This window comes from Vulpes vulpes, chromosome 2, assembly GCF_048418805.1.
Source record: "Vulpes vulpes isolate BD-2025 chromosome 2, VulVul3, whole genome shotgun sequence".
Taxonomy (NCBI): Eukaryota; Metazoa; Chordata; class Mammalia; order Carnivora; family Canidae; genus Vulpes; species Vulpes vulpes.
This window is the reverse complement of record NC_132781.1, coordinates 135,175,596-135,202,182: the sequence shown is the minus strand read 5'-3', so window position 1 is coordinate 135,202,182 and position 26,587 is coordinate 135,175,596. Positions and strand designations below refer to the sequence as shown.

Genomic DNA, 26,587 nt, shown 5'->3' with positions numbered 1-26,587 from the left:
CTATGTCTCTGCTTCTCTCTCTCTCACTGTGTGCCTATCATAAATAAATAAAATTAAAAAGAAAAATTAAAAAAAAAATAATTGCTCACTCATACTTTTGTTTGAATATACCACAGTTCGCTAAGCCATTTTCCTATTTATGGCCACCTGGGCTGCTTTTCCTGTTTATGGCCAACTGGCTGCTTTTTGTTTTGTATTTTGTCCAGAATTTATCATTATTTGTGGAAGAGTTGGATCCATAAGGAAGCTAGCTGTCCATCCTAGAAATCTATTTTTTTTTACCAAAAAATCCTTTTACTGATGTGTTCTAAAAATCTACCCCAGGAAAATTAAAAATCCAAATAATTGTTGGAAAATGAATTCTGCAAGCTGTATATTTTATTCTCTGTCATCAGATGACTATATAATGTTTTAATTTAGCTTATGAAACATTTGAAACAAAAACATTTAATAGTGTCACAAAATGTTATGGCCAGATATAGGTGTTATCAGAAAATTGCTTGTTAATAGACCACAGTAAGCCATACAGTTTAACTATGACTATGGTAAATTGGAACTTAAGTAAATCATTTATTTCAAATGAGATTAGGGTTCATGAATCGTCGTCGTATGTTTACAAGTACTGGATTAAAAGAGATTCTTGGCAATACCTGTGCTTGCTTTTCATTTAATTATTGTTAAATCAAAACCAATGATCATGCTTATCTTTTTCATTTAAATTGTATCTTTTTTTTTTCCTGAGGAGTTCAGTAATAGAACAAGCAATTTAATATTAAATAATTAGAAGACTTTATTTGTATATTTAATACAAATATTGAAAAAAGGTTCAGAAAAATTTTATTAGACCCTAGCAGTTATAAATATCTCAGTAGCCTATAGTCTTGCCAACTACCCCTGCATTTTTCTTAGCCAGCTGGCTGCCAAGAATTGGAAACTTGGAATAGTAGATTAAATCTTCCTTTTGATACACATTTTCAGTTTTATTACTAATCAAAATATTCATATATTAAACTTGCTAGGATGAACTATAGTTTTCTTTTTATAGGAGTGCTGTTCTTATATGTTAGAAAATAATTATTTGGCACATTTCTTAATCAAGCCTTTCTTTTCTAGTATTTATCTTCTGTTTTAGCCTTTTAGATTCCTAGGGACGCTTTAGGTTTGACTTAGGTACCAGGAAAACCCTAGTTCTTCCCTGAAAATCTTTTATCAAAGATTTTTATCAAAATCAAAAATAAATTTTTCCTTTTTTTCTATACTTAGCACGCACTGACCACGATGTATATCATTTATGTCAATTTATCGTATGTTGTGCCTTATTATATTTGCACATTTGTTTTATTTTTTCAGGTGAAGGGCAGAGATGGGATCTTGTATCTTTTTGTATCCCTTATAATGCCTAGCACTGTGCCTCACGGGACTTCAGCCAATTTTTGTTGGATGCATGGAGGACTATAGAAGAACTATGAGAAATTCCCAGTGATGCTGAAGCGACGACATTCACTTTAACACTTGTGTATATAAAACAACAAATGACTGAGTATAGGTCTAAAACATTTCCAAGTACTTTATAATGTGAAATGATATTTTACAGTAAACTGGCTAACTTTCTGTGTCTTCTATCACTAAACAGTATTCTTATTTCTTGTGTACAACCTTGTTGTTCAGCACATTACCCGTAACTGTCTCATATTTCTGGGGTGGGTAGGTGGTTGAAGGACTGAGACAATGAAGGGAATTAAAGGTGTACAGGAGAGAGAGATGGAGCATGATGGAGAGAATTTGTGCAGTGGCCTCTCAGGTGATGGGGAATTGAAGATGGAGCTAGATTTGATGGACAGGTGGAACATAGGTGGAGAATAGGGAAGGGCATATAGGTTGGAGAACATAGTATAAAAGGCACAGTTAGGTGGGACACCTGAGGGACTCAGCTGTTGAGCATCTGCCTTTGGCTCAGGTTGTGATCTCTGGGTCCCAGGATCGAGTCCCACATCGGGTTCCCCTGCAGGGAGCCTGCATCTCCCTCTGCCTGTGTCTCCACCTCTCTCTCTCTCTCTTTTTCTCTGTCTCTAATGAACAAATAAATAAAATCTTAAAAAATATATATATATATTTAATACCTAGCATAGTTCTAGGCTTTGAATATTTGCTTCTTTCAAAAACAGTGTAATTCCTACATGTAAAAATAGGTTTTTGCCGTAAGTTACGTATGACATACAGTATGGGAGAAATAAGTTACCTGTGATTTTTCTATCTGCCTTATTTTCTATAAAAATAGAACCAAGTTATATTCCTACTCTTGCTCTAAACAAGGTAAAGAAGGCAAGGATGTCCGAAAACATGGTGACTCTGACTGTATTGTTCTGTTGGAATTTCATTAGTCATGCCCTGATAACCAGACAGCAGGGGCAGAGAGAGCAGGCCATTGATATTCAGTTCAGACACTGGCATGTCTGGCTTCATCTCACAGATTTGAGTATAGCCCAACTTTTCTTCCCTTTCCTGGCCTCAGAGGTTCAGTTCCCTGTCCTTGTCCTCTTTTGAAAGATCCTAGCTTGTAGTTTGTGGTGTGTAAAGCTAAAGCTATCAGGATGGAAACATAGGGATCCTCTTCCCATCTGCCCACCCTTGTTTCTGCGTCTGATTCTCCCGGCCTTATTCCCTGTCTTCTTCTTAGTGTCTGAAGTGAGAGATCAGCATGTCTTCCGCTCAGTTTACCTTTTCTCTCTACCTCCCCTGAGCTCCTTTGCTCCTGCCTCCATGACCATCACTGCTCCCTTAGTCCAGGTTCTTAAATGTTGCTAAACTAGAGCTGTAGTGACTTCATTTGGCTTCTAGGGTCGACTTGTGCCCCCCCTCTCCAGTCTTCTGACAAAAATGGTCTTTTAAAAATGTGAAATGAATCATCTAACTCTTTCTGTTTGCCAGACCCAAATGCCTACCTTATCAAATGTAAATTCCTCAGCATGCATGATGCTTAAGATCTCTTAGAATATAGGCATTTTCTTTTTAAAAATTCCATTATTTTCACTGTTCTTCCTACCTAGCTATTCTTCTCTCTACTCTGTGCACATGGAATGTGAAATTTGCTGACTTCTTAAAAGTACTGCATTGAGACATCCCTTCGTGCTTTTATGTGCTCTGCCTAGAATGCTTCCTTCCTTACTTAACTGGTCATCTGCCAGCCATCCTTCAACACCTCGCTAGGTGTTGCTTTTGTTTTGTTTTGTTTTTAATATTTTATTTATTCATGAGAGACAGAGAGGCAGAGACACAGGCAGAGGGAGAAGCACGCTCCATGTGAGGAGCCCACTGCGGGACTCGATCCCGGGACCCGGGATCACACCCTGAGCCAAAGGCAGATGCTCAACCACTGAGTCATGCAGGCATCCCTAGTTGTTGCTTTTGGAAAGAGTTTCTTAATTTTTCCTCTTCCCAACCTCCTGTCCATGCTCTTGCACCCTTGCCCACCATGTTCAATGGAGTGATGCTGTCCAGTATGGTAGCTCCTAGCTACCTGTGGCTGGACAAATGTTAAGTTAAACTTAAAATAAAAAATTCAATTCCTCAGTCACACTAGCATATTTCAAGTGCTCTTTAATCATGTGTGGGCAAGGGGCTGCTGTGTTGGATAGGACTTTCTTTATCGCAGAAAGTTCTATTAGACAGTGCTGCAGAGGGTTAACTGCAGTTTTCTCATGTGGCCTGTATCTTTGACGCTTTGTCGATACTTCTTTTGATTCCATTGTGGCACTTACCATACTATTTACTTATTTATTTACATGTGTTTGTTTCTATTAGTGAAAGATTGGAGGGAAGACAATATATCTTCTTCATCTCTGTGTATTTGTTATGGATTTTAGGGCTTAGTATATTATTTGTTTTCAACAAAAGTTTGAGTTGAATTGATACAGTGAGGGTTTTTTTTTTCCCCATAGGATATTTTTTTTTTTTTTAAGATTTTATTTATTCATGAGAAACAGAGAGAGGCAGAGACACTGGTAGAGGGAGAAGCAGGCTCCCTGTGGGGGGCCTGATGCAGGACTCAACGCTGGGACTTGATCCCGGGACTCCAGGATCACACCCTGGGCCGAAGGCAGGCACTAAACTGCTGAGCCACCCAGGGATCCCTGATACAATGAGTTTTAGAAGGGAGAATTGCCTCTACTCGAAGACTTCTAATAGTGAAGCAGTAACATGACAGCATGTTTTATATATATGTATAAAATATATATGTAAAAAAAAATATATTTTGGTATGTTACATTTGATACTGTATTTTGATATGTTACGTCTCTTTTAATCTAGAAAATACTACTGGTTTTTAAATTATTATTATTTTTTAATGACGTAGACATTTTTGAAGAGTTCAGACCAGTGATTTTATAGCAGGTGCCGTAATCTGGATTTGTGTGATTGCTTCCTCATGATTAATTTTAAGTTAAAGTGTGGTATGAGGCCCACATAAATAATTATGTGTGCCATTTATTGCATTATAGTAGGAAGCATATAATTTCAAACCGTCCATTAATGGTGATTCTAAGTTTGATATCTTAGGGTGGTAACTAGCATCTCTATTATTCCTTTTGTAATTAAAAATTATCTGTAGGGTGACATCATGTGAATATCCTGTTCCCAGCAATCTTTTTACTCAATGTTTTACCATCTGTTAATAATCTTTCCTTGAATCATTAAAACACTGATGGTTACAAAATGATGATTTTCTAATTTTTACATTTATTTTGTCTGTATTTCCTCACATATTTCTGTAAAGAAGAGTTTTTTTCCCACTCCCCTCTTTTCCACTTTCCTCCTCCTTCCCCACCCCAAATTTTTTGAGTATCATTATGGACTCATGAATTTTTTTTTTTTAATAATTTTTTTTTAAAATTTATTTATGATAGTCATACAGAGAGAGAAAGAGAGGCAGAGACACAGGCAGAGGGAGAAGCAGGCCCCATACACCGGGAGCCCGACGTGGGACTCGATCCCGGGTCTCCAGGATCGCGCCCTGGGCCAAAGGCAGGCGCCAAACCGCTGCGCCACCCAGGGATCCCTGGACTCATGAATTTTTAAAATCACTAATATGTTATAAAAATTGCCATAATTATTATTTTGCCACTGAAATTATCCCATATTTGGCTAGTGGGAGCCCCTATAAACTGGCTGTGTGTCCTTTTATATAACTCTGGTTTTGAACATTTTCTTGCTTTCTCAGACAACAAAGTATTCCATATTTGCCTTGTACATTCCTTGCTCTACACCTGAGCTTAGCTTTTTCTACAAGTAGCCCCTGTTCCTGTTAGTGGAGAATAGTATTTAGAAACCAAGATCTGGTTGCAAGATATGATCATTGCTATTGAAGTAGTGTTGTTACTGCTTCTTTGGTGAACAGAGCTAGAAAATACAATTTTTTGAAAAATGTGCAGATACTTTCAATTTGCATTCCATTGTCACAGACATCTCCCTCACCTTTCCCCATTTTATGTGGATTTCTTTTCTTTCAGAGTGAAAACCCTGCTTTCCAACACAACCAGTACGTTTACTTATTAGCTCTACCTTTCAATTGATAGTATAATGCCATTATTACACCACGAGCAAGCCTGCTAAGTAAATTTCACAATTTCTTTGCAATTTCTCTTCTCCTTAGACTCCATCTCATTAAAGATATATATATTCAGAATACTACTTGAAAGTTACTTGAATTCTTTTTGATATACAGCCAGCATCCTTTGTTTCTGTTTTACTTTGTTTGAGGGTTTGCTTTTTCATCCTTTTGAAGTCTTATTCCTATTTTTATCCCCTCTACCCCAAGCCTACGCATCCTTTGTGAGAGTGAGATTTTTCATATGTTTGATTTCTGTACCATGTAGATGTTTTCCATAAAATTAAACTAACAGGATGATCAGTAATAATGGCTCTTTTTATCCTTAACAATGCTTTTGCTTCGTGTCTGATATTAGTGTTTTCTACATAAGCTTTTTTTTGCCTGGTTTTCAGTTTGCTTGATTGTCTTTTTTCTGTCCCTTTCTTTAACCTGTGTGTGCTTATGTTTTAGGTGATGTGTATACAATTTGAGAAACTGGTTTTTATCTAGGTTACTTTGTAGTTGCTTTTATGTTTGAATTGTTTTTTCTGCTCTTGATATTATTTGGCTTCCTCTTCCTTCCCTACCCTTTTTTAAAAAAAATATTTGGAAGTAATACATACTATATCTCTTCTTTTAGTGGTCTTTTTTTTTATGGTTTTTTTTTTAATGGTTATTTTTAATGGCCATCCTTCTCATGCTTGTTGGTGCATATTGAACGGTCAAATAAACCCTCCTTTTCTTAGGTACTACCAAATTAGGTTTGTTGAATTCTGTACTTTCACACTTAAATTTTTTTTCCACTGGAAAAAAGGAGACTGTATGTTTGTTTATTTTTTTAATTTTATAATCTTAATTTGGAAAGAAAGGGTCTCAGTCATGCTATATGAAGAAAAATTGGCAAAAAAAACTGGGCTGATCACCACCTTTACTTTATAGTCTGCCAGCCACCCTCTTGCCCCTGCCAGGAACCTAAGCACTGTTGAGGCCAGGAATACTATTTTGATTACTGCTCTATCCATTATGACTAGAAAAGTGTCTGGGCATTAGCTAGACCTCAATAGATGTATTCATTGAACGAATAAGTAGAAATATTTAGTATGGAGAAGAATGAATGGGACAGTAGTAGGAGTGGGATGGAGGGCAGGAGACACAATGGAATGTTTAGTTTGAAGAGCTTGCTTGTCAGTCATCTGCTTGGTTAGTATGGCCCTGAGGACTGAAGTGAGCATAACAGCAGCAACACAGGGCTGTCTGCTGTCAGAACCAAGTGGAGAAATAGAAAGTAGCTTCATTATGCCCTTCCAGTTACCTCTAACAGAACTCTCCTGAAATAACTGGAAGGGATTCAATAGTCCTTAATCGCTCTAAGAGTCTTTTGCTAAGTGGATGGAATGCATTGCTCTCCTTCATTTGCAGCCAGATTTAGGTGCACCGGTAGGTTAAATTTCCATCTTAGACTTGCCAGATGATGATCTTAACCTTACTAACAAATGATCATTTAACAGCATAACACTACGCAGTCATCAGTCTGCATGCTTCCCTAACAATTCCACACGTCCTGATGCTTTCAGTTTTTTGTTTGGGCAAATTAGAAAAGCAGTAAGTATGTAGATTGTATTGTATGTAGATTGTAAGTATGTAGTTGTATGATTTGCTTATTTGTCATTTTTCTAGCAAACAGTGAAAGGTAGCCTGCATATTTTCTCTCAATTTTGCCTTTGAATTACCTTTTTGTTTGATTTTAGAATTATCTTAGTTTGATTTAGATATTTACTGGGAGTGATGTACAACTTGGGACAAAGAACATGAGGTTTTATTAGTACCTGATGATCTAAACGAGTGCCTTGAGGGCTGCTTATAATAAAAATCTCTTCTTTTTCTCTTAGGGCTGCTGCTCAGAGTAAATTAGGTCACTACACAGATGCAATAAAGGATTGTGAGAAAGCCATAGCAATTGATTCAAAGTACAGCAAGGCCTATGGGAGAATGGGGTAAGTTTTGGCAAAATGTTCAAAGTAGTACCAAGGAGTATCAGATTTGCTATTAATGGCTTGGTTTTCCATTTCCTGCTTAAACATTGCAAAGAAGATCAATCTACCATTGAAAGAGGAAATGATTGCAACTTCTGTGACCTGGAATAGAGATGACCCACTTGTATGATGAATGGTTGGTTGTTGGAGAAAATCATACAGAAGAGTAGACTCACTTTATGTTCAAGCCCACAAATCTCAAATGAGCATTCAATATTTTGGCAGACAGTCCTACTGTATTTCCTTCTACGTTCACCTTACCTCTCTGAGTTGGGCTTCCTACCTTCTCTTCTTCTCTTCAAATTTCCACCACACGCTCCATGGCGACTCTCAGCTCACGCAATTGCCTTGCACTTAATTAAGAAAATGGATGCATTTAGAAGAAAAGTAACTCCTCTTCCTGCTTCTGAATCCACCAATCCACCTGCATTTGTATCCTCACAGATTGCCTTTTGTCCCTGCTCAAATGGAAGTGTTCTTATCTAAGACTGGCCTTCACTCACGCCTTACAGCTCTCCTTTTGTACCTTCTCCAGGTCTTTATGCTTTATGCTTAGAATCCTCTCCTGTATCTTCTGCAACCCTAGCTTTCCTGTCTCTAACAGTGACACTGACTGCATGCACAAAGGTCCTAGAAAATCACCTACTGGAACTGTCCTTTTCCCAGCTCTTCTTTCTCTGATTTGCTCCCATGGCTGCTTGTGTCTGCGGTCGCATCTCTCTCATGTCTCATTTGCTCTCCCCTCACTCTGATAGGGGCTTTGTCTCTGTCACTCCACAGACAGCCCTGTTCGGGGTCTCAAGTTGTCAGTATTTTGCCAGGGCCGGTGTTCATGTCTGTATCTTTACCCTGCCCCGTGTTTTAGTATTTGGCATGATTAACTTTACTTTCTTTTAAAGTTTATTTATTGGGGATCCCTGGGTGGCTTCAGGGTGTGATCCCGGGGTCTCATGATTGAGTCCCACATCAAGCTCTCCACATGGAGCCTGCTTCTCCTTCTGCCTGTGTCTCTGCCTCTGTCTCTGTGTGTCTAGTGAATAAATAAATAAGATCTTTAAAAAAATTTTTAAAAATAATAAAGGTTATTTATTTATTTCAGTAGTCTCTATACCCACCATGGGGCCTGAACTCATGACCCCGAGATCAGGAGTTGCATGCTTTTCTAACTGAGCCACCTGGTCTCCCCTGCATGATTAACTTCTTTGTTAAGTACTTCGTCCTCTCTGCTTCTGCGATATCACACTTCCTGCTTTTCCTTCTACTTTGCAGGATGCTCTTTCCCAGTCTGCCCAGCTGGTTCTTCCTTCTCTCCCACCTCTAAGTACTGAGGTACTTCAGGGCTCTCTCCTCTGCTGCCGCTGCCATTTTTCTGCTCTCTCTTCTGATTCCATCCAGTCCCGTGCTTTTAAATTCCATCTACAATCAGTACTCATTATTTATGGATTCTGTACTTAGGAATTTGCCTACATGCTGGCATTTTTTTGTAACCCCCAAATCAATACTCACTTGCTTTTTGTGGTCATTCACAGAAGGGTGAAAAATTTGAGTCAGTTGTCAGCAGAGGTCTGCCTTTTTGTTTTAGCTCTCATACTGTAAACAAGTGTCCTTTGCAGTCTGTGTAGAGCTGTATTGGTTTTTTGCATTTTTGTGTCTTTTGTGGTTGATTTCCCTGTTTACACTGGAGCCCAAATGTCGGCTGAAGTGTTGTGTCCTGTTCCTAATCACAAGGAGGCTACAATGTGTCTTATGAAGAAAATACAGGTAATGTTTGATCAGAAATGAGTTAGTGCTGTTGAGTGTTGGTTCAGTGCTAATGAATCAGTAATAAGGTTTCTTTAAACGGAAACACACATAATATAAGAGTATGTTTTGATTTGTTGATGAAAATGCTGTGACCTGGGTGCCTCGGTGGCTCGGTCAGTTAAGCCTCTGCCTTTGGCTCAGGTCATGATCCCAGGGTCTTGGGATTGAGTCCCCACATCAGGCTGTCTGCTCAGCGGGGAGCCTGCTTTTCCCTCCGTACATCCCCCCTGCTTGTGATCTCCTCTCTCTCTCTCTCTCTCTCTCAAATAATTAAAAAAATTTTTTTTCAAAAAAGAAAAGAAATGTTGTGACTAAAGGCTCACAGGATCCCAATTCTATATTTCCTCTGGGAGCAATTGTTCATTATTTGCTAATTTATTGTTTGTGGTGCCTTTATAGAATATAACTACTGTTGTTAACAAGACTCAACTATTTATAATGATATAGATCTTAAATAATGTCTGAACTCCATACTCATATATTCAACTACTTTTCATTTCCACTTATATGTGTGACAGGCACTTAAAGCTTAACATGTTCCCCAAAGAACTTTTTTTTTTTTTAAAGATTTTATTTATTTATTTGACAGAGCGGGCGTACAAGCAGGGAGAGTGGCAGGCAGAGGGAGAGAGAGAGAAGCAGACTCCCCACAGAGCGGGGAGCCTGACATGGGCTCAATCCCAGGGTCCCAGGCTCATGACCTGAGCCAAAGGCAGACGCTTAACCAACTGAGCCACCCAGGCACCTCCCCAAAGAACTTTTTGTTACTTTCTTAAATCTTTTCCATCTCAATAAATGGTACCTCATTTACCTACTAGTGCCAGAAAGTCAAAAGCCTAGTAGTTATCCTTCATTCTTATTATGCCTGACAGGATTAATCTATCAGCAAGTCCTGTCCATTCTGATTTCAGTTATATCTTGAATTCAAGCATTGAATGCTATCTTGCTTCTAACCCTAGTCCAAATCACCATCTCTTACCTAGGCTACTGCGGTAGTTTCGTAACTGGTCCCCCTGCCACCATTCTACCCATACCCATGTTGATCATCTGCAGAAAGGCAGAATGAATGTTTTTGTTTGTTTGGTTTTTTTGAGCAATGGGGTGAAGGAGAGGGAGGGGGGAAGGGAGGGAGGAAGGAGGAAAGGGCAGAGGGAGAAAGAGAGAATCTTAAGCTCCATAGTTGTGCAGTACGTAGGGCTCAATCAATCTCACAACCCTGAGATCATGACCTGAGCCGAAATCAAGAGTCACAGGCTTAATGGACTGAGCCACCCAGGCGCCCCCAGAGTGAATGTTTAAACCACAAATCAGATCTGTCACTCCATTGCAACCAGAATAAAATCCAGACTCCAGACTGTGATCTTACATGGTCTGGCTCCTGATTATTTTATTCCCTGACATCATCTTTCCACACTATTTTCTGTGCTTCCTCATCAGCTCTTGTCCGGTTCCTTAAGGATGCCAAACGCATTGTTCTCAGCACTTTGTGTTTACAGTGTCTTCTGTTTCGAATGCTCCTTTGATTTACAAGGGACTGCTTTCTTCTCATCACTCAGGTCTTTTCACTGTGGCTGTCTTTGAGCAGCTCCCCTTCTCTTTAATACTATGATTTATTTGTGTGTGTATTGCTTATCTTCCCAGGTAGGATGAAGTTTTCTTAACCTCAAGGACTTCATCTTTCTCTTTGTGAACTATAAAATAGTATCTGGTATGCAGTAGGGTTTTTTTTTTTTGGTTTTTTGGTTTAGAAATGTTTTTTTAAAATATTTTATTTAAATTCAAATTTACCAACATATAGTATAATACCTAGTGCTCATCTCATCATGTGCTTTCCTTAGTACCCATCACCCCATTACCCCATCCCCCTTCCTGCCTCCCCTTCACGAGGTAGGGTTTCAATAAATATTTATTGAATGTTGATTAACTGATTACTCTGAAGTAATATCTTTATTGTTGACTGGAAGAAAATCAATTAGGTTCTGAGAATTTTTCTGTGTTTAGACACTGAATTTTGTTTTGATCAGAGGTCTGGGAGGTAAGTCATCCAAGAAAGAAATAGAGTAATTTGTTAAAAACAAACAGAACAAATAAAAACCCTCAATACTATCTGTTCATATATACTATTACTGTATAGTTTGGAAGTAATTTTCTGATAAATTCTAACCAGATAGAGGATAACAAAATTTAATAACTAAGTCTTTGATCTGTGCCTGGGTTAATAATGTGTTGAGTGGTAAAGGATCCTAATTTTATCTACTCAAGTTAATACGACTTCTTCAGGAGTAGTCCACTGATACCCCATAGCCCATTTTTATTTTTTTTTAATGGTGAATTGATATTTATTGTGGCTCAGTGTATCTGTTATAAAGAAGGAAGAAAGTGGGACATTAGGAAGCACACATCTAGTTGAGTCCTTAAAATGATTTTAGCATTATGGAGCTATAATGGCCACAGGTTGTTAGCTCACATCTTTGTGGAGCTTTGCCATTACTGAGGCAGATTACTTAACATATTAAGCTTAAAATTTGAAAGGTAGGTAAGGTTCATTTCTAAGCATTAAATTCATGACTTACGGGACATTTGGGGATGGCCAAGGTTGTCAGCAAGCAGAATGGAGAGAGTCCAGACATAAGAATCTTGAAATTAGAAGGAATTTTGGTGATATCCCTGTGAATCATAGTATGGTGGATAAAGTAAGTGTAGTGTGGATTCAGATTGACTACCGAGGCAGATGTTTGACTGTTGGTGATGTCCTGATGTTCTTTAAGCATGTATCTTACACTCTTCTATTTTATTCTTTTCAGACTGGCCCTCACCGCCATAAATAAATTCGAAGAAGCAGTTACAAGTTATCAAAAGGCGTTAGATCTTGACCCTGAAAATGATTCTTACAAGTCAAATCTGAAAATAGCAGAACAGAAGTTAAGAGAGGTATCCAGTCCTGTAAGTTATTGATGACAGATGACGGCAATATTTTCTGTCATTCACAATTTATTACAATCAAATGGCAGTGGTTACAATAATTCTCAAATATCATTGTTTTACAGACAGGAACTGGATTGAGCTTTGACATGGCTAGTTTAATAAATAATCCAGCCTTCATTAGTATGGTGAGTAGATTTCCTTTTCTGTTCTGCTGGCTGTCTTTCCATAGAGTTATATGGTTCCCAGGCTTTTAGAAACATACAAGGGAGCTTTGGTGGTGGGGGGTGGGGTAAGGGTGGTGGTAGGGGTGATATAATGCTCTGACTCAGGTTTTTAACCTGCCTGTGTACCTCTTTGTGAGAAAGCCATGGAGAGACTTTAGGAGGCCCATGGATTCCCTGAAATTGTATATAAAAATTTGTATGTATGTGTACCTATGCATTTTTTAGGGAGAGAACTGTATTTTTCATCCGATGGGCAAAGGGGTCTGAAAATCAAAAGGTTAAAAACAACTCTTTTCCATGAAAGCGGCCCTAGGAAGATCTCTAGTAATTGAGGTCTGAGTGGTTTGACTGTCATGGTACCCTAAGGTCTCCTCTTTTGGTCTGCTTCTTTTCTATCCTGAGTTTATTTGAACTTTTAGTATAATCCTCATATATATGTATTTCATCCTTCAACAAAATCATTCATGGATCTTTTTGAAGACACACATGCTCTGATCCAGTTTGTGGAAACTGATTTAGTGGGTCGGGGATGTTACGTGGCCATGTAAAGCTCCTTGAGTGACCATTCGTTCCACTACATGCCATGCCCTTGGAAGGCGGCAGTGCCACTTGTATTCATCTTTGGTTCTTTCAAAAAAAAATGTGCCCTGCATCCACAGTATCTTTGCTTGCATTGAAATGCACAGATGGCTCATTCTTGATGAAATAAAGAAGTCTTTTAAACAATTAGTAGGTTTATAGCAACTGGCAGTGTACAACTGGTAGTTGAAATCTTTGTAGACAGTACTAATTTTTGAATCATTAACTCTAAATGAGGTGTTGGGAAAGCCACCACTTGCTTTTATTATCAGAGATAATTATTTGACTGACCTGCAAATAATTCAGTAACTTCTCAAGTCTCAGGATTGAACTCATCAAATTTAAGTTGGTCTTATCTACATGCCAGCAATAATATGTCTCTCTGTGGGTTTTGGGACATCTTTAGCATCGTTACCCATTTCCAGGCCTCAGGTGATGCTATTATACAGGATATGAAAAGGGATTTCTTCTAGTTTCAGATTTGTTTTAGTGCTCAAACTGCTGTGTACCAAAGTGAAGTGTTGTAAAAGGTAGCAGTTAAAAACCTATCGTGTGGCTTGTAAGAAGAGTCGGGTTGATAGAGTAAGAGGATTTTTGGAGGAAGCTATTGGAGTTAGAGAGCCCTTTTCCACTTGCTGGGAAGTAAGGGGACCTGCCCTCCTCTCAGGCCGACAGAGAAAGGGCTTTTCCGGCCCCCTCAGAGAGCTTTCTACGTGGCCCTCAGGGCGGAAGACAGCAGACTGGAGTCTGGCCCGTCAGCTAACGAAGCCTGTGTGGTTTAGCAAGTAACTGTACCAATGGCAGTGGAGTGGAGGAGGTGTGCTTCCTGTGGATCACGGTGCGCCCGGGAGCTCATCTATTCCAGGGTGATCCGCCCAGAGGGGCCTCCTGGAAGGTACAGGACCCCGACACGTCGTCTCTAGCGGAGGACTGCAAAAGACTTGGGACCGCACGGAAAGTCGCAGCGTCTATCCAGAGAGTAAAGTCCCTTTCTCAGAGGACAGAGGAGAAATGCCCAGAGTGGTGGGGGTGGGAAAAGTTTCTGAAGGACCTTAGAAAGAGCCCCAAGAGAGATCCATAGTAATTTTAAACAGTTTGCACAACCAAAGAGCACCAGTGCAAAAACCACTGAGAAAGTACCAGTCATTGGATAACTTTCCTGCACCCCTGACCCTCTTCCCTCCTAGAGGGCCAGTACTCTTGCCCGGCCAGCTGCGGGGAGAGGCACAGAAGCACGGTGGTGAGGAGGAGCAGGCAATGGCGCCCCTCCGCGCTGGTGCAGCGGGCCCACCTGATGCAGGCCCATGGCGCAGAGCAGACGTGCACTTGGTTACTGCAGGGAGCCAGACGCACAGTCCTGAGCCACAGGTCATTTTCTAACTTTAGGCGACTGGAGGACTGCTTACTTCAGAGTGACCAGAAAAGCCCTAGGATCTGCTCTGTTTCCTTGAGGTCCTAGAGTCTAGAAGAGGATGAACTGCTTTATAGAATCAGATTAAAGGGATCATGACACAAAAAGGCTTTATGATATTTGTGACCCACAAATCCTGCTTTTTCTGTGTATTCGTCCACAGAATTCATGTGTTGGTGCAGAGGCACGCATCCTACCCGAGACTTGAGGGAAGTTACTGAACCGTTTGCAAGTTAAGTCAGACAGTACTCTTTATGGCAATGAAAGCAAACGATGGCTTTTTCCAATGACTCATTTGGGGTCAGTAGATAAAAAAATAACTACTATCTACAAAGATTAACTTAATTTTTACATGAACATTGTGGACAGTACCAGTTTGAGGCAAAAAAAAATCTGATATGGTTTCAAAATAGAAATTTTTACAAGTGAATATATGTATGAATGTAATTTCCCTCCCACTATAAGCAGGGGAGGAATAAAACCACCAAGCCCCATGGAGCAAGGTCACGTCTCCTCTTTTGAAGTAGACCTTCAATTATAGGAGACTGTTCATACTTTAAAAGTCTCTATTTTTTCCTTTTCACTTTATTGATCTGATAAGTAGTAGGAAGTAAACTGCTCTCAATATCCTCAGCTTAGTATATGTTTGTAATCTCTTTATCCTCACAATGTATTTTCAATGCCACTTTTCCTAGTCCTTCCTTTTTTTTTTTTTTTTACATTCCCATTCACTTTTAAAAATACACTAAAGCTAGGGGCCCCTGGGTGGCTCAGTCGGTTAAGCATCCAACTCTTGGTTTCGGCTCAGGTCAGGGCCTCAAGGTCGTGAGACTGAGCCCTGCATCGGGCGCGGAGCCTGCTTGCGATTCTCTCTTCCTCCACCCTCCCCCACTCTTTCATGCACACGTGTGTGTTCTCTTGCTCAAAAAAAGAAAAATACACTAAAACTCTAAAGAATGTTAGAATGTACCTGGTTTAGTCTTCATTCCTGGGTTTTTTTTGAAAAAAGTCTTTGTTAAAGACCCGTAACTATGAACTGCCTTTAATGGGAGATGCCATTTTTCAATTGCAGGCAGCAAGTTTAATGCAGAACCCTCAAGTTCAGCAGCTGTAAGTATATTTTCCCCTCCCACTTGCTGGCTCCTAATTGGAGTACATCAGCTCCAAAATGATAAGTGATAGATGGTAGATGAATGCCAGTCATTTGGAACTTAGAGCCATGCACATCCGCCTTGACTTCCTACACAATATGGGTGTATTTTCCTGACTTCTCCTTCGCCAGTACCCTGCTTGCTAAGACTATATGCCAATCCCAGTGTGTATCTCTTGCCTATTCTAGAATGTCAGGAATGATGACAAATGCTATCGGGGGACCTGCTGCCGGAGTTGGGGGACTAACTGACCTGTCTAGCCTCATCCAAGCGTAAGTGTTACTACAGAAATAGTAAAAAAAAAAGTTTGTGTTTGACAGCTTGTCTCTAAAGTGAAAGGACCAGGGCTTTCTTTTTAAAGTTTTTTCTTTTAGTATCAGTGGCCTCATTAGTTACTCAGTCTAAAGAAGTTCGTAATATGGAATTTTCAGAGTGGAGGGCAGGAATCCAGATCTGTATCCATGCAAAAGATTTTCAGCAGATTTGAATAGTTACTCAAGGAGGTAGATGAAAGTCAAATATCTGCTTGCAGTATGGATTAATTTAGGTATACTCATGTATTTAAAAATCAGGTATTCCGTACATTAATGTCCCGACAATTTAGGAAACTATTTTATTTGAGCTTTTTCAGTGCACATCATTATCAGAGGAACCCCTTGCATCTTATTATATGAGCACACTACCTTCACTTCCACCCGAGTTGGTTAGGATACTCTGCTTTTTTAATTGATTTTTTGGTTGGCCTGTAATGTACCACTGGAAATTTTATATAAAGACAGGAGGACCATGTGCTTTTTGTGGTTGCAACCATGTAACCAACCCTACTTACAATATTGCATTTTTAGTGATCTTTCAGTGGCATGATTCTAGTGATGTGTAACACTTGCAGTTGATGGTTACACACTCAGGCATTTGTATTGTTTTTATTTGCCTTCAGAAATCAGTTATGTTAGGTGACATAGAGGTGACCAGAAGGATTGTGACACCTAGCATACCTGATGACAAGAGCAATTCCTTGCGTTGTATTTGAGCACTGACAACGAAAGCATGTACTCTTCAGCCCTTTGCTTATTTGTGGTTAAACACTAAACTGGGTAGATTTCACCCTGATTTCAGGAAGTCCCTTTTTAGCGTGAGTGTTTTGTTTCTTACGAAGAACACTGCACTGTCCTAGTGCTATATGGAGGAATTGGTAACTGGAAGATAGTAACATCAGGAGTCTAAAACTTGTTTTTATAGAAAAAGTTCCCTTTGAGTAATACCCACATCCTCTGCAGTTCTCTGGGCATTGGTGTTATGTGACTGGAAGTTCCCTAATTCATACCACTTTGCCTCTTTACTACAGGGGACAGCAGTTTGCTCAGCAGATACAGCAACAGAATCCTGAACTTATAGAGCAACTCAGAAATCACATCCGGAGCAGATCATTCAGCAGCAGTACTGAAGAACATTCGTGACTTGATCAGGGACCCTAACCTAGAGCACAAATGATTATGGCTCTTAAGTGTTTGCTGTAGATAGTGGCCAAAACAAAGACACGTAAAAGAATCAATCTGTCTAGACGATAGGTTTATCATCCACAGACTTGAACATAACATGACTCCTTTGTAAATGAATGGTCAGTAGCCCTGTTGAGTGCCAGTAGAGTACTGGACAGGGTTCCATTTTCAAATCATCATCATATTTGTATATCAGACCTAATAGCAGAGTATATTTATTGAACAGGAGGGCTGTTTATGGGTGAGTTCTCTAGCTCCAAGTTCCCTGAAGCAAACTGTTTTTGAAAGATGGCGATGGCCAAGAAGAAAGGTTTCTCATGCTGGTTTAGGAGAAGTATCCTGGCTGCTGAACAGCATGCATGTCTGGAGAGGAGAAATGTGTTGTGCAGATTTCGTTTTGATAGTGCTATCAGGACTGAATGTAGATCACAGGGGCCAGTACTGTCTTTAATGCTGCTTGTTCTGATGGGTAACAGGGAATAATCAGAGCTGGTGGAAAGAAGCATTTGGTGCAAGGGTGGTTTTGAAAAGAAAAATAAGATGCTGTGAATGTACAGAGTGAAGGTAGGATGTTCAGGTTTTCTGCATAGTTCTTAACTAATCTTGCCTGCAGTTTGGTCTTGATAACATTAGCATGGCCAATTACTCTAAGTACATAATAAAATACATTTAGAAATCCTTAATGGTACTGTTTAGTTCCTTTGTATAAACTACTCAATTTAACTAGCACAATTTCCCCAGTGGTGACTTTACCATGGAAACTCTCAAATATACTTACATTTAAATAAGCCACTGTTTTGGCCCTCAAGTTAAGGATTTTCTAAGTGGCATTTAATTATGTGCATATAAATACTGATTTTTTTTAAAACTCACTAATTATTTGATGGATTACAAAAAGCTTCTATCATTAACACTGCTTGTTCATGTAAACCTTTGCTGTAATTTGGCTTAGCATGTTGCTTTTATGCTTAATCTTAATTTGATGCAATGTAAACATAACAGGGGACTTAAAATATTTCACTGAAATCAATTCATAGTAGTTAATGAAGAAATGTGGCATTAAGTATTAATGGCATGTCTTTACAGTGATAAAAGACCATTCTAACTGGAATTTCTTTTGTTAATTATGAAATTGGTAAAGTAGGGTGAACACAATAATTTCACAAGTGTTGTGACAGACGGCTGAAAAAGAAATTGATATAAAAAGAAGTCAGTAATACTCATGATGATGAGGGGCCTTACTGTAACTATTCTCTTCAAAAGACTTGGTATCTCTATAAGGTTAAAAACCAACTTTTCCTTTGTTTCCCCCCTTGTGAGATTAGAACAGTGGTTCTGCAATTTCACTGTAAGAATTCATTAAAAATGCAGTTTCACAGCCACACTTTCAATTTTTATTTAGTAGTAAGGCCTAGGAATCACCATGTTAAATAGCATACCAGGTGGTTCTGACTTAGGTCTTAGGACTCTAATTTAGAGCAAAGGTAAGTTAGAGATTTCTCCTCAGACCAGCAAATTCCTAACTGCCTGAGCACAAGACCCATAAGAATCTACAGTTCTGGCCAGAGAAGAGCAGGACTTAAATTTTAGGCCTTCTGAATTAAATTTCCTTTATTCCATCTAAACCAACTTAATTTTTCATGAAGTTAAACTCAGCTCCTAGTGTTCAAGTGTTACACAGAACGAAATACTATTTGCATGAAAGTTAGTACTGTCCTGGGAAAAAAAAATGTGAAAGATGATTCACAATTAAAAATTAGCTACTCTTGGGGTGCCTGGCTGGCTTATTAGGTAGAGCATGTGACTGGATCTCAGGGTCAGGAGTTTAGGCTCCACATTGGGCATAGAGTTTGCTTAGTTAAAAAAAAAAAAAAAAGGCTACTCTTTTCCAGTGATAAGACAAAGTTTCTAGAAAAACTATCTTGTATATTAAATTGCTTTTAGATCAATAAAATTGGTAAATCTGTAGGTGACTGACTGGAAAGAGAAAAAACACAAATCAACAGTACCACAAGGGAGAGGACAGCACCATAGCCTTCGAGACTTTAACAGGATAATCAGAAAATACAATGACCAACTCTAGGTCCATATATTGAATAACTTACATGAAACAGATGAATTCCCTGTAAGGTAAAAACTACCAAAGTGCAGTGAAGAAATAGACATCCTCCAGGAGAGCAAGCTTCAGGCCCAGAGGACTTCAGTGGTAAATTCTACCAAACACAGGAGAAATACTATCAATTCGACACTATTTCTTTCAGAAAACAGAAGAGGAGGAAACACTTTCCAAAGCATTTAACTATTATTACTCTGATACCAAAATCAGACAAAGGCATTATAAGAAAAAACACTTTTTAAAACAATGTCTTGATTTGCCAATATCTCTAGATGGGGTACGCCATCCTTTTTATGCGAAGAGCTGGTATAGTCCTTCCGTTACAAATTTCTCGTTTGTTTGTTGGTTGATACACCACCTATAACAAGTTCATTCTAGGCATTTGTCATTCTATTCAAGCCATTTTTTGCTCTTCAAATACCTTTATCATTTTGGAATCACAACTGCAAATCATTTCAAGGAAAGTGTATGCATTTGGATTGTGCTAGCTACTCTTAAAATTATAAGGACTGTCCCAAATACTTTGCTGGCTTGTTTGGAACAAGAGGACATTAAGGCAATGTACTAGAATGTAATTCTAGAATTTAGTATACATTCTGTTTAGGAATGACTGGCTTCTGTTAACCACATTTCATTGTAGTAGCTATAGCTGTTATGATGCTATGTGAAACTTAAAAGGTTCCTTTTATGAGGAAGACGTTTTCATTTAATGTACCAAATTGTTTATCTAATTTTTATAATATGGTTTAAACAGATCCTTTCTAAGATGACATTATCTAACCTTTACTTAAAGAATGGACGATGTGTATAAAAAGAGACTTTGTAATTAAATCAAATTACATAGCAGCTATCAAGTGACCATTATATGTTACTTTTAAAATCGGGAACAAAAAAAAAATAAAATAAAATCGGGAACAATGAAACAGAAGGTTCAGTCATGAGAAGATGCTTGAAAAACAATGGAAATACACAAAGCAGTGGCTATAAAGTCTTACTAATCAATCTTACTCTGAAAGAAAGACAGACTTCAACTTTAGACTGCACTTTATTTTGCACAGATATTTCATTATTAGTGCAATTTAAGGGGCAAATCTCATTCTGAATATAGCTTTCACTTTGGACCAAATAATTTGTCATGGCAATAAATAATTATGCATTTAAGAAAAACCAATTTTTGTATTTGACTTAATGCATCTAACATTTAAGCAATTATATTTACATCCTTGAATTCCGACTTACCAAAATAGGTTTTTATTTAACAGCATAAGCTTTTGGTTTCCTTACAAAATATTGAAGCTTAGGATATTCATGTTGCCAATTTGTTTACAATTTTAACTTTCTTACTATTTTTGTTCCTGGAATAAGTAAATCACTGTGATTACATATAGAGACAGTTTTGTAGTATTTATACATGACTTAGTTCAAAATCAAATATCAGAAGTTGGAAATCCTTTAAATATGCCTTATGAAAATAAGTGGTTTATTTTTCAATGTGAAAAAACAGGGCTTTTTAGCTTAGAAAATTAAAAGGAGGGTATCCCTGGGTGGCTCAGTGGTTTGGCACCTGCCTTTGGCCCAGGGCCTGATCCTGGAGTCCCAGGATCGAGTCCCATGTCGGGCTCCTTGCATGGGGCCTGCTTCTCCCTCTGCCTGTGTCTCTGCCACCCCCCCTCCCCCTCTGTGTCTCTCATGAATAAATGAATAAAATCTTAAAAAAAATTAACAGGATTCTTAGTTAAAAATTAACAGAGTAGGGGATCCCTGGGTGGCGCAGCGGTTTGGCGCCTGCCTTTGGCCCAGGGCGCGATCCTGGAGACCCAGGATCGAATCCCACATCAGGCTCCCGGTGCATGGAGCCTGCTTCTCCCTCTGCCTGTGTCTCTGCCTCTCTCTCTCTCTCTCTCTGTGACTATCATAAAAAAAAAAAAAAAAAAAAAAAAAAAAAAATTAACAGAGTAATCAACAATCCAAGCAATTAAACCAATTCTGATCTGTTAGTAACTGATATTTAGATGTGTGTGTTTATATGTCACCACAAACACAGGTACACATAAATATAATAACCTTGAAAACAACTAGGAGAACTCATAATGTGTTGGCATATTAAGGTTACATAAGCACTACTCTAGTTGTCTTAAACTTTTCCTGCTGAGGAGTTAGGAAAAAAAGGGTGAATTGGAAAATTTTTAAATAAAGTATTATAAAAATCTAAAGTTTTTAAATGTTTTTATTTTTTTATTTATGATAGTCACACAGAGAGAGAGAGAGACAGGCAGAGACACAGGCAGAGGGAGAAGCAGGCTCCACGCACCGGGAGCCCGACATGGGATTCGATCCCGGGTCTCCAGGATCGCGCCCTGGGCCAAAGGCAGGCGCCAAACCGCCGCGCCACCCAGGGATCCCCAAAATCTAAAGTTTTAAGAAACAATTTTATCTTTCAGATCAAGGTCAACAAACTAAAGCCTGCAGGCCAAATCTGGCCAGCTGCCTGCTTCTGTAAACACTGCTGTGCTCTTTTTGCCTATGTGTTGCTGTCCCACTATAATAGCAGAGTTTAGTCTTTTTTTTTTTTTTAAGATTTTATTTATTTATTCATGAGAATACACAGAGAGGAGAGAGAGAGAGAGAGAGGCAGAGACACAGGCAGAGGGAGAAGCAGGCTCCATGCAGGGGGCCTGACGTGGGACTCGATCCCAGGTCTCCAGGATCACGCCCTGGGCTGAAGGTGGCGCTAAACTGCTGAGCCACCTGGGCTGCCCCAGAGTTTAGTATTTTCAAACCACATTCCCTGCTAAGACAAATATTTAGTATCTGGCCCTTTACATAAAATGTTTGCTAACCCCCCATTCTAGATACTTGCTAGGGACAGTGCCTCAAATATAGAGCTTTTGGGAAACAAAGTCCAATGGTTATCTAAAGATGTAACAGGCTGAGTGTAGGAAATATACAAATGTCCGTTTAGAATATAATTCACAAGATAAAATCTGTAGATGGTTCTTTTCAAAACAAATATTTAATATTTTAACTTTTGCAGGAAAGAAATTTAAATAATAGGTACTTATTTTTGTTGTAGACGTGATCATTTCACAAAGGTGACAAATACACAGGAAGTCCTGTGAAACTCCATGAAAAGTAGAACACTGGAAGTTTTCTTCAACTCTCCACCTTAATGGCCGAAGATACCACACAGACCTGTGCGATGTCATCATATTCGTACGTTCTCTTTAAGAACGTGTCTGTTAGTCTTAAGCCGGAGACACTCTATTGAGGGAAAGAGAAAGGCATAAATATCTGGGAAAGTACCAAGGGAAATGTGGAAACAGTAAATGACCATGGGTTACCCGTGCCCAAATACTGAAATTACTGAGAAGAGAGCACACCTGCAATCCCTGCACCGAAGACAGCAGAGTGAGAGCCAGGCAGAGGGAGGAACTTGGATGTAGCTTTCCGAGCTGTCTTCCTGAGATGCCACACCAGTGGATAGAATTGGTATTGCACATTTCTAAAACCAGATCCATAGTCCTTTCACTGCTGGAGGAATCAAAAAGACGGGAATAAATCCTGTTCCTTTCACAAAGCAGTACTGTGCTATTTCTTCCACTAGTGCCAATGAATTGGTTTTCAGGGTATCCAGGAGAATAAAAAGCAGAATCAGAAATAAAAAGCTATAATGTCATTTTTATTTCACTTAAGATAGAAAAAGGACAATAAAAGGAGATGGCATCTTCTACGGTTTAAAGTGGTGCTGAGATTGATCTGCCTGTCTGGATATAAGCCTTCTGGTTCTATTATTGAATCCTGGCTCCCTGGTGCTGATCTGTTAACAGCTTTGCCATTTCTCTGGGAGACTTCCAGACATCTGTGTCTAATCTTGTTGCTATGTTTCCTTTCTATTTCTGGCAGGTACTCTTCCAGAAAGAAAAAGATAAACTGAGTCTTTTTGTTATTTAACCTAGGTTCCTTTACCATGCAGATAACAGAAAATGACAGTATTTCTAAATATTATCCAGGTTTGTTCACACAGGAAAAGACTGCTTCTGCTTATAAGTGATATCACTAATTTAGCTTCAACATGTTAAAAGAAAAAAAAAAAACTTTCAATGACAGTATACACATTGTTCTTTTTTTTTTTTTTTTTTAAATAGCCAGAGGCTCAAAGTAAAAAACAGTCCTCTGTTCTACCACCATTTTTGGCTACTTTCAACTGTTTCAGTTCTTTTTTCCTCCTCTTTCTTGGCTCCTTATTTTAAATACTTATTTAAATTTCAATTTGATTCTTAAGACATACTGATTTAATGATCTTTAGCTTTTATATGTCTCTATTTCTGCAACAAACATTTGAAATGTCCACTGTGTGCCACAGACCAGGTTAAATGTACTACATGAATTTTCTCATGACGTTTCACAAAAATCCAGTAACTGTATTTTGTGCATGCGTGTGGGTGTGATAGTGGTGGTGGTGACAGGGATCCCATTTTTACACATGAGAAAAATGAAGGTCTAAGAAATAGGTGCTTTTTAGAAAATTCACTTCAATCATCTGAAGTTAAAGCAGACACCATAAAAAAATGAATTTCTTCATTTTTTACAGCAGTTTGTCATTTGGTCATTAATTGATTCGCTACGCCTCAAAACATTTAAATAAACAAAAAATCCAAAGCACACCTATACACAAAGGGTCTTTACCCTATGCATGTTGCTGTTTAATGAACTTCCGCGATGGGGCAAATTCATCTACAACGCGAGGTAAGATATGGTCCCTTTTGTTGAATAGTGCAGAATGTAGTAAGGGAGAGACTAAAAATTATAGCAATATATATATATTCATATATATATGAATGTCACCAAGAAAAACTATATAAAAATTCGCTATCACTAAAAAGGAATGATTAACTGTGCATTATAGGTCACTAGCTTCAGAGGGAGGAAGGTATTTTTTTAATTTTCAAGGATGAGTATTTCCTATATCATAAAGTTGGAGTAGATATGGAATTTTAAAAGAGTATACATTCAGATCATGTTGGATGGGAATTATTACTGCAATATTATCAAAATGCCCCAACTAATAATACATTTCAAGTAGTAATACAAGTTGTACCAGAAGCAACAGGACTGGAATTTAATCCTGTTTTTCTGGCGTCAAAGCCCCATGTTCTTTGCATCCCAATCGCTAGATTATATCAAGGCCCTATTTTCCAATCTATGATTGATTCCTTGCCTTATATTCATAACCAATTTTTACTTTCTTAATAATAAAGCTGCAATCCAGGTATAAGTATAGTTCAGAAAAATCTCTTATTACCTTCAATCTATAATATATTACTTCGTAAGAATGTACTAGTTCATGCATTAGTAATCTGAAGTGTGAGGAAGTGTGAACAATGAAGAAGAGCATGGACTCTGAAGTCAAATACACCTGGTTTCAAATTCTGGCCCTATCTTTTCTAGCTCTCTCTGCTTGACTAAGTCACTTAACGTCTGAGTTGGCTTTCCCTTGCATAAAATGTGAATAGTACCTACCTCATAGGGTGCAATTCATGAATTAAGCAAAATATAGACAATGCCTAATAAAGTAGGACCTCAAAAATAAGTAATGTATACAGCTATCAAAAGAACTTTACAGTATGCAATACCAACATCAGAAAAGGCTTATGTCAAGAGGAAATTTAAGACGGCATACTCAAAAGACTTTAATTTCTTTGACATAGGCGAGGAGCAAAGGATACCCATCCACAAACACTGCCATTACCTGCAGTTTGTTATTTTACAGGTAATATGAAAAGGTTCTTCTAGGTTTACGGTATCTGGGATTGCCTCCAAAGACAACCTAACATCTCCATAACCTGGAGCCTAAGAGAAAAAGCAACACAGTTAACATACATCTATTACAAAACCTTTCCACTTTAATAAAGGTACCACACTAGCCCATGTACTCAACAGTTGTTGCATCTCCAAGCTCATGTTTGGAGAAAATACTTCTCAGTCATTCTTACTGTTCTCTGTTCTAACTTTTTTTGCTAATATCATCTGTGGACCAGCACTGTGGACCCTGTGTTTGCTATGATTATTCCATGTTCAGCAGAGATCAAATGAATCTCAGAGGTAAATAGTAAAGACATTTCAGTACGTCTGATCTTAAAGGGATGTTTTCCAAAAATCCTATAGCTTATACATACATAACTCTAAATAAGGTTATTGCCAAAGCAGGAAGAGTAAGATTGCTGTGAAAAGATCCAAGAAAACAAACAAACATGTCCGTTAATGAGACACTCAGGCAAGGAGAGACCAGAGAAACATCAAAGCTTGGAACCTCTATGGCAAGATGAGAGCTAACAACTATATTTTAAAATAGGCTCAGTGGGGCGCCTGAGTGTTTCAATCGATTAAGTGTCTGCCTTTGGCTCAGGTCATGATCTTAGGGTCCTGGGATTGAGCCCTGCCTCAGGCTCTCTGCTCAGTGGGGACACTGCTTCTCTCTCTAATTTTCCCTCTGTGCTCTTTCCCTTTCTCAAATAAATAAAAATCTTAAAAATAAATAACTAAAATAGGCCAGTGATAATCTTTTTTTCCCATAGCGAAATTAAAAAAATATATATATCACAATAGTTAATATTCAGCACAAAGGGCATACTCCCACCAGTAAGAGAAAGAGTACTAGAAGCCATCCCTACTTTAAGAGCAGAAATTAGGTAAATTATTCAAGTAATGCTTACAAGGTAACTTTAACGGCTCTCACTTTCTGATTAGACAACTCAGATTTTCAAAATCTTTAAAAAAGTATGAACTAGGGGCACCTGGGTGGCTCTGTGGTTAGTGTCTGCCTTTGGCTAAGGTCGTGATCCTGAGGTCCCAGGGTCCCACATCACGCCTGCTTCTCCCTCTGCCTATGTCACTGCTTCTCTCTCCATGTCTCTCTCATAAATAAATAAATAAAATCTTAGAAAGAAAGAAAGAAAGAAAGAAAGAAAGAAGAAAGAAAGAGAAAGAAAGAAAGAAAGAAAAAGAAAAAGAAAGAAAGAGAGAAAGAAAAAGTATGAGCTAAGTTGGTGAATTTAAGTCTAAGAGTTTCAGGACATTGCAAAAAAATCCTTTAATGTAATAGAAGTCAGATGAACAGAGAGTATGAAATATCATAGAAGGGAAAAAGTGGTGAGCACTAGAGTTTAATTTCTATTTGGTAAGAGTAACAAACCATGTATTATGGATCAAACATTTGAACATTTTTCATTTATCATAATACCGAGTTTCTACCAAGAGATC

General features: G+C 38.5%; 2 protein-coding genes across 10 annotated transcripts in view; one reads left to right on the top strand and one right to left on the bottom strand.

The window, feature by feature from the left end:
- The window catches only part of SGTB (small glutamine rich tetratricopeptide repeat co-chaperone beta), a 45,277-nt gene extending 24,779 nt beyond the window's left edge, over positions 1-20,498 (top strand). The window contains exons 6-11 of the mRNA XM_072750060.1: positions 7,476-7,580; positions 12,227-12,365; positions 12,470-12,532; positions 15,634-15,671; positions 15,901-15,984; positions 17,058-20,498. Coding sequence (XP_072606161.1) covers positions 7,476-7,580; positions 12,227-12,365; positions 12,470-12,532; positions 15,634-15,671; positions 15,901-15,984; positions 17,058-17,169 — 541 coding nt within the window. The 3' untranslated portion in view covers positions 17,170-20,498. The remainder of the gene's footprint in view (positions 1-7,475; positions 7,581-12,226; positions 12,366-12,469; positions 12,533-15,633; positions 15,672-15,900; positions 15,985-17,057) is intronic.
- Positions 20,354-26,587, bottom strand: part of TRAPPC13 (trafficking protein particle complex subunit 13) — a 39,725-nt gene continuing 33,491 nt past the window's right edge. For 2 of the 9 annotated variants that reach the window (XM_072750054.1, XM_072750055.1), the window contains 4 exons: positions 25,077-25,177; positions 22,708-22,858; positions 22,003-22,588; positions 20,354-20,961 (listed from right to left, as the gene is read on the bottom strand). In XM_072750054.1, the coding sequence (XP_072606155.1) occupies positions 22,481-22,588; positions 22,708-22,858; positions 25,077-25,177 (360 nt within the window). In that variant the 3' untranslated portion in view covers positions 20,354-20,961; positions 22,003-22,480. Of the gene's footprint in view, positions 20,962-21,887; positions 22,589-22,707; positions 22,859-25,076; positions 25,178-26,587 lie in introns of those variants that run through there. The other 7 variants (XM_026019395.2, XM_026019411.2, XM_026019403.2 and 4 more) reach the window with 5 other exon arrangements.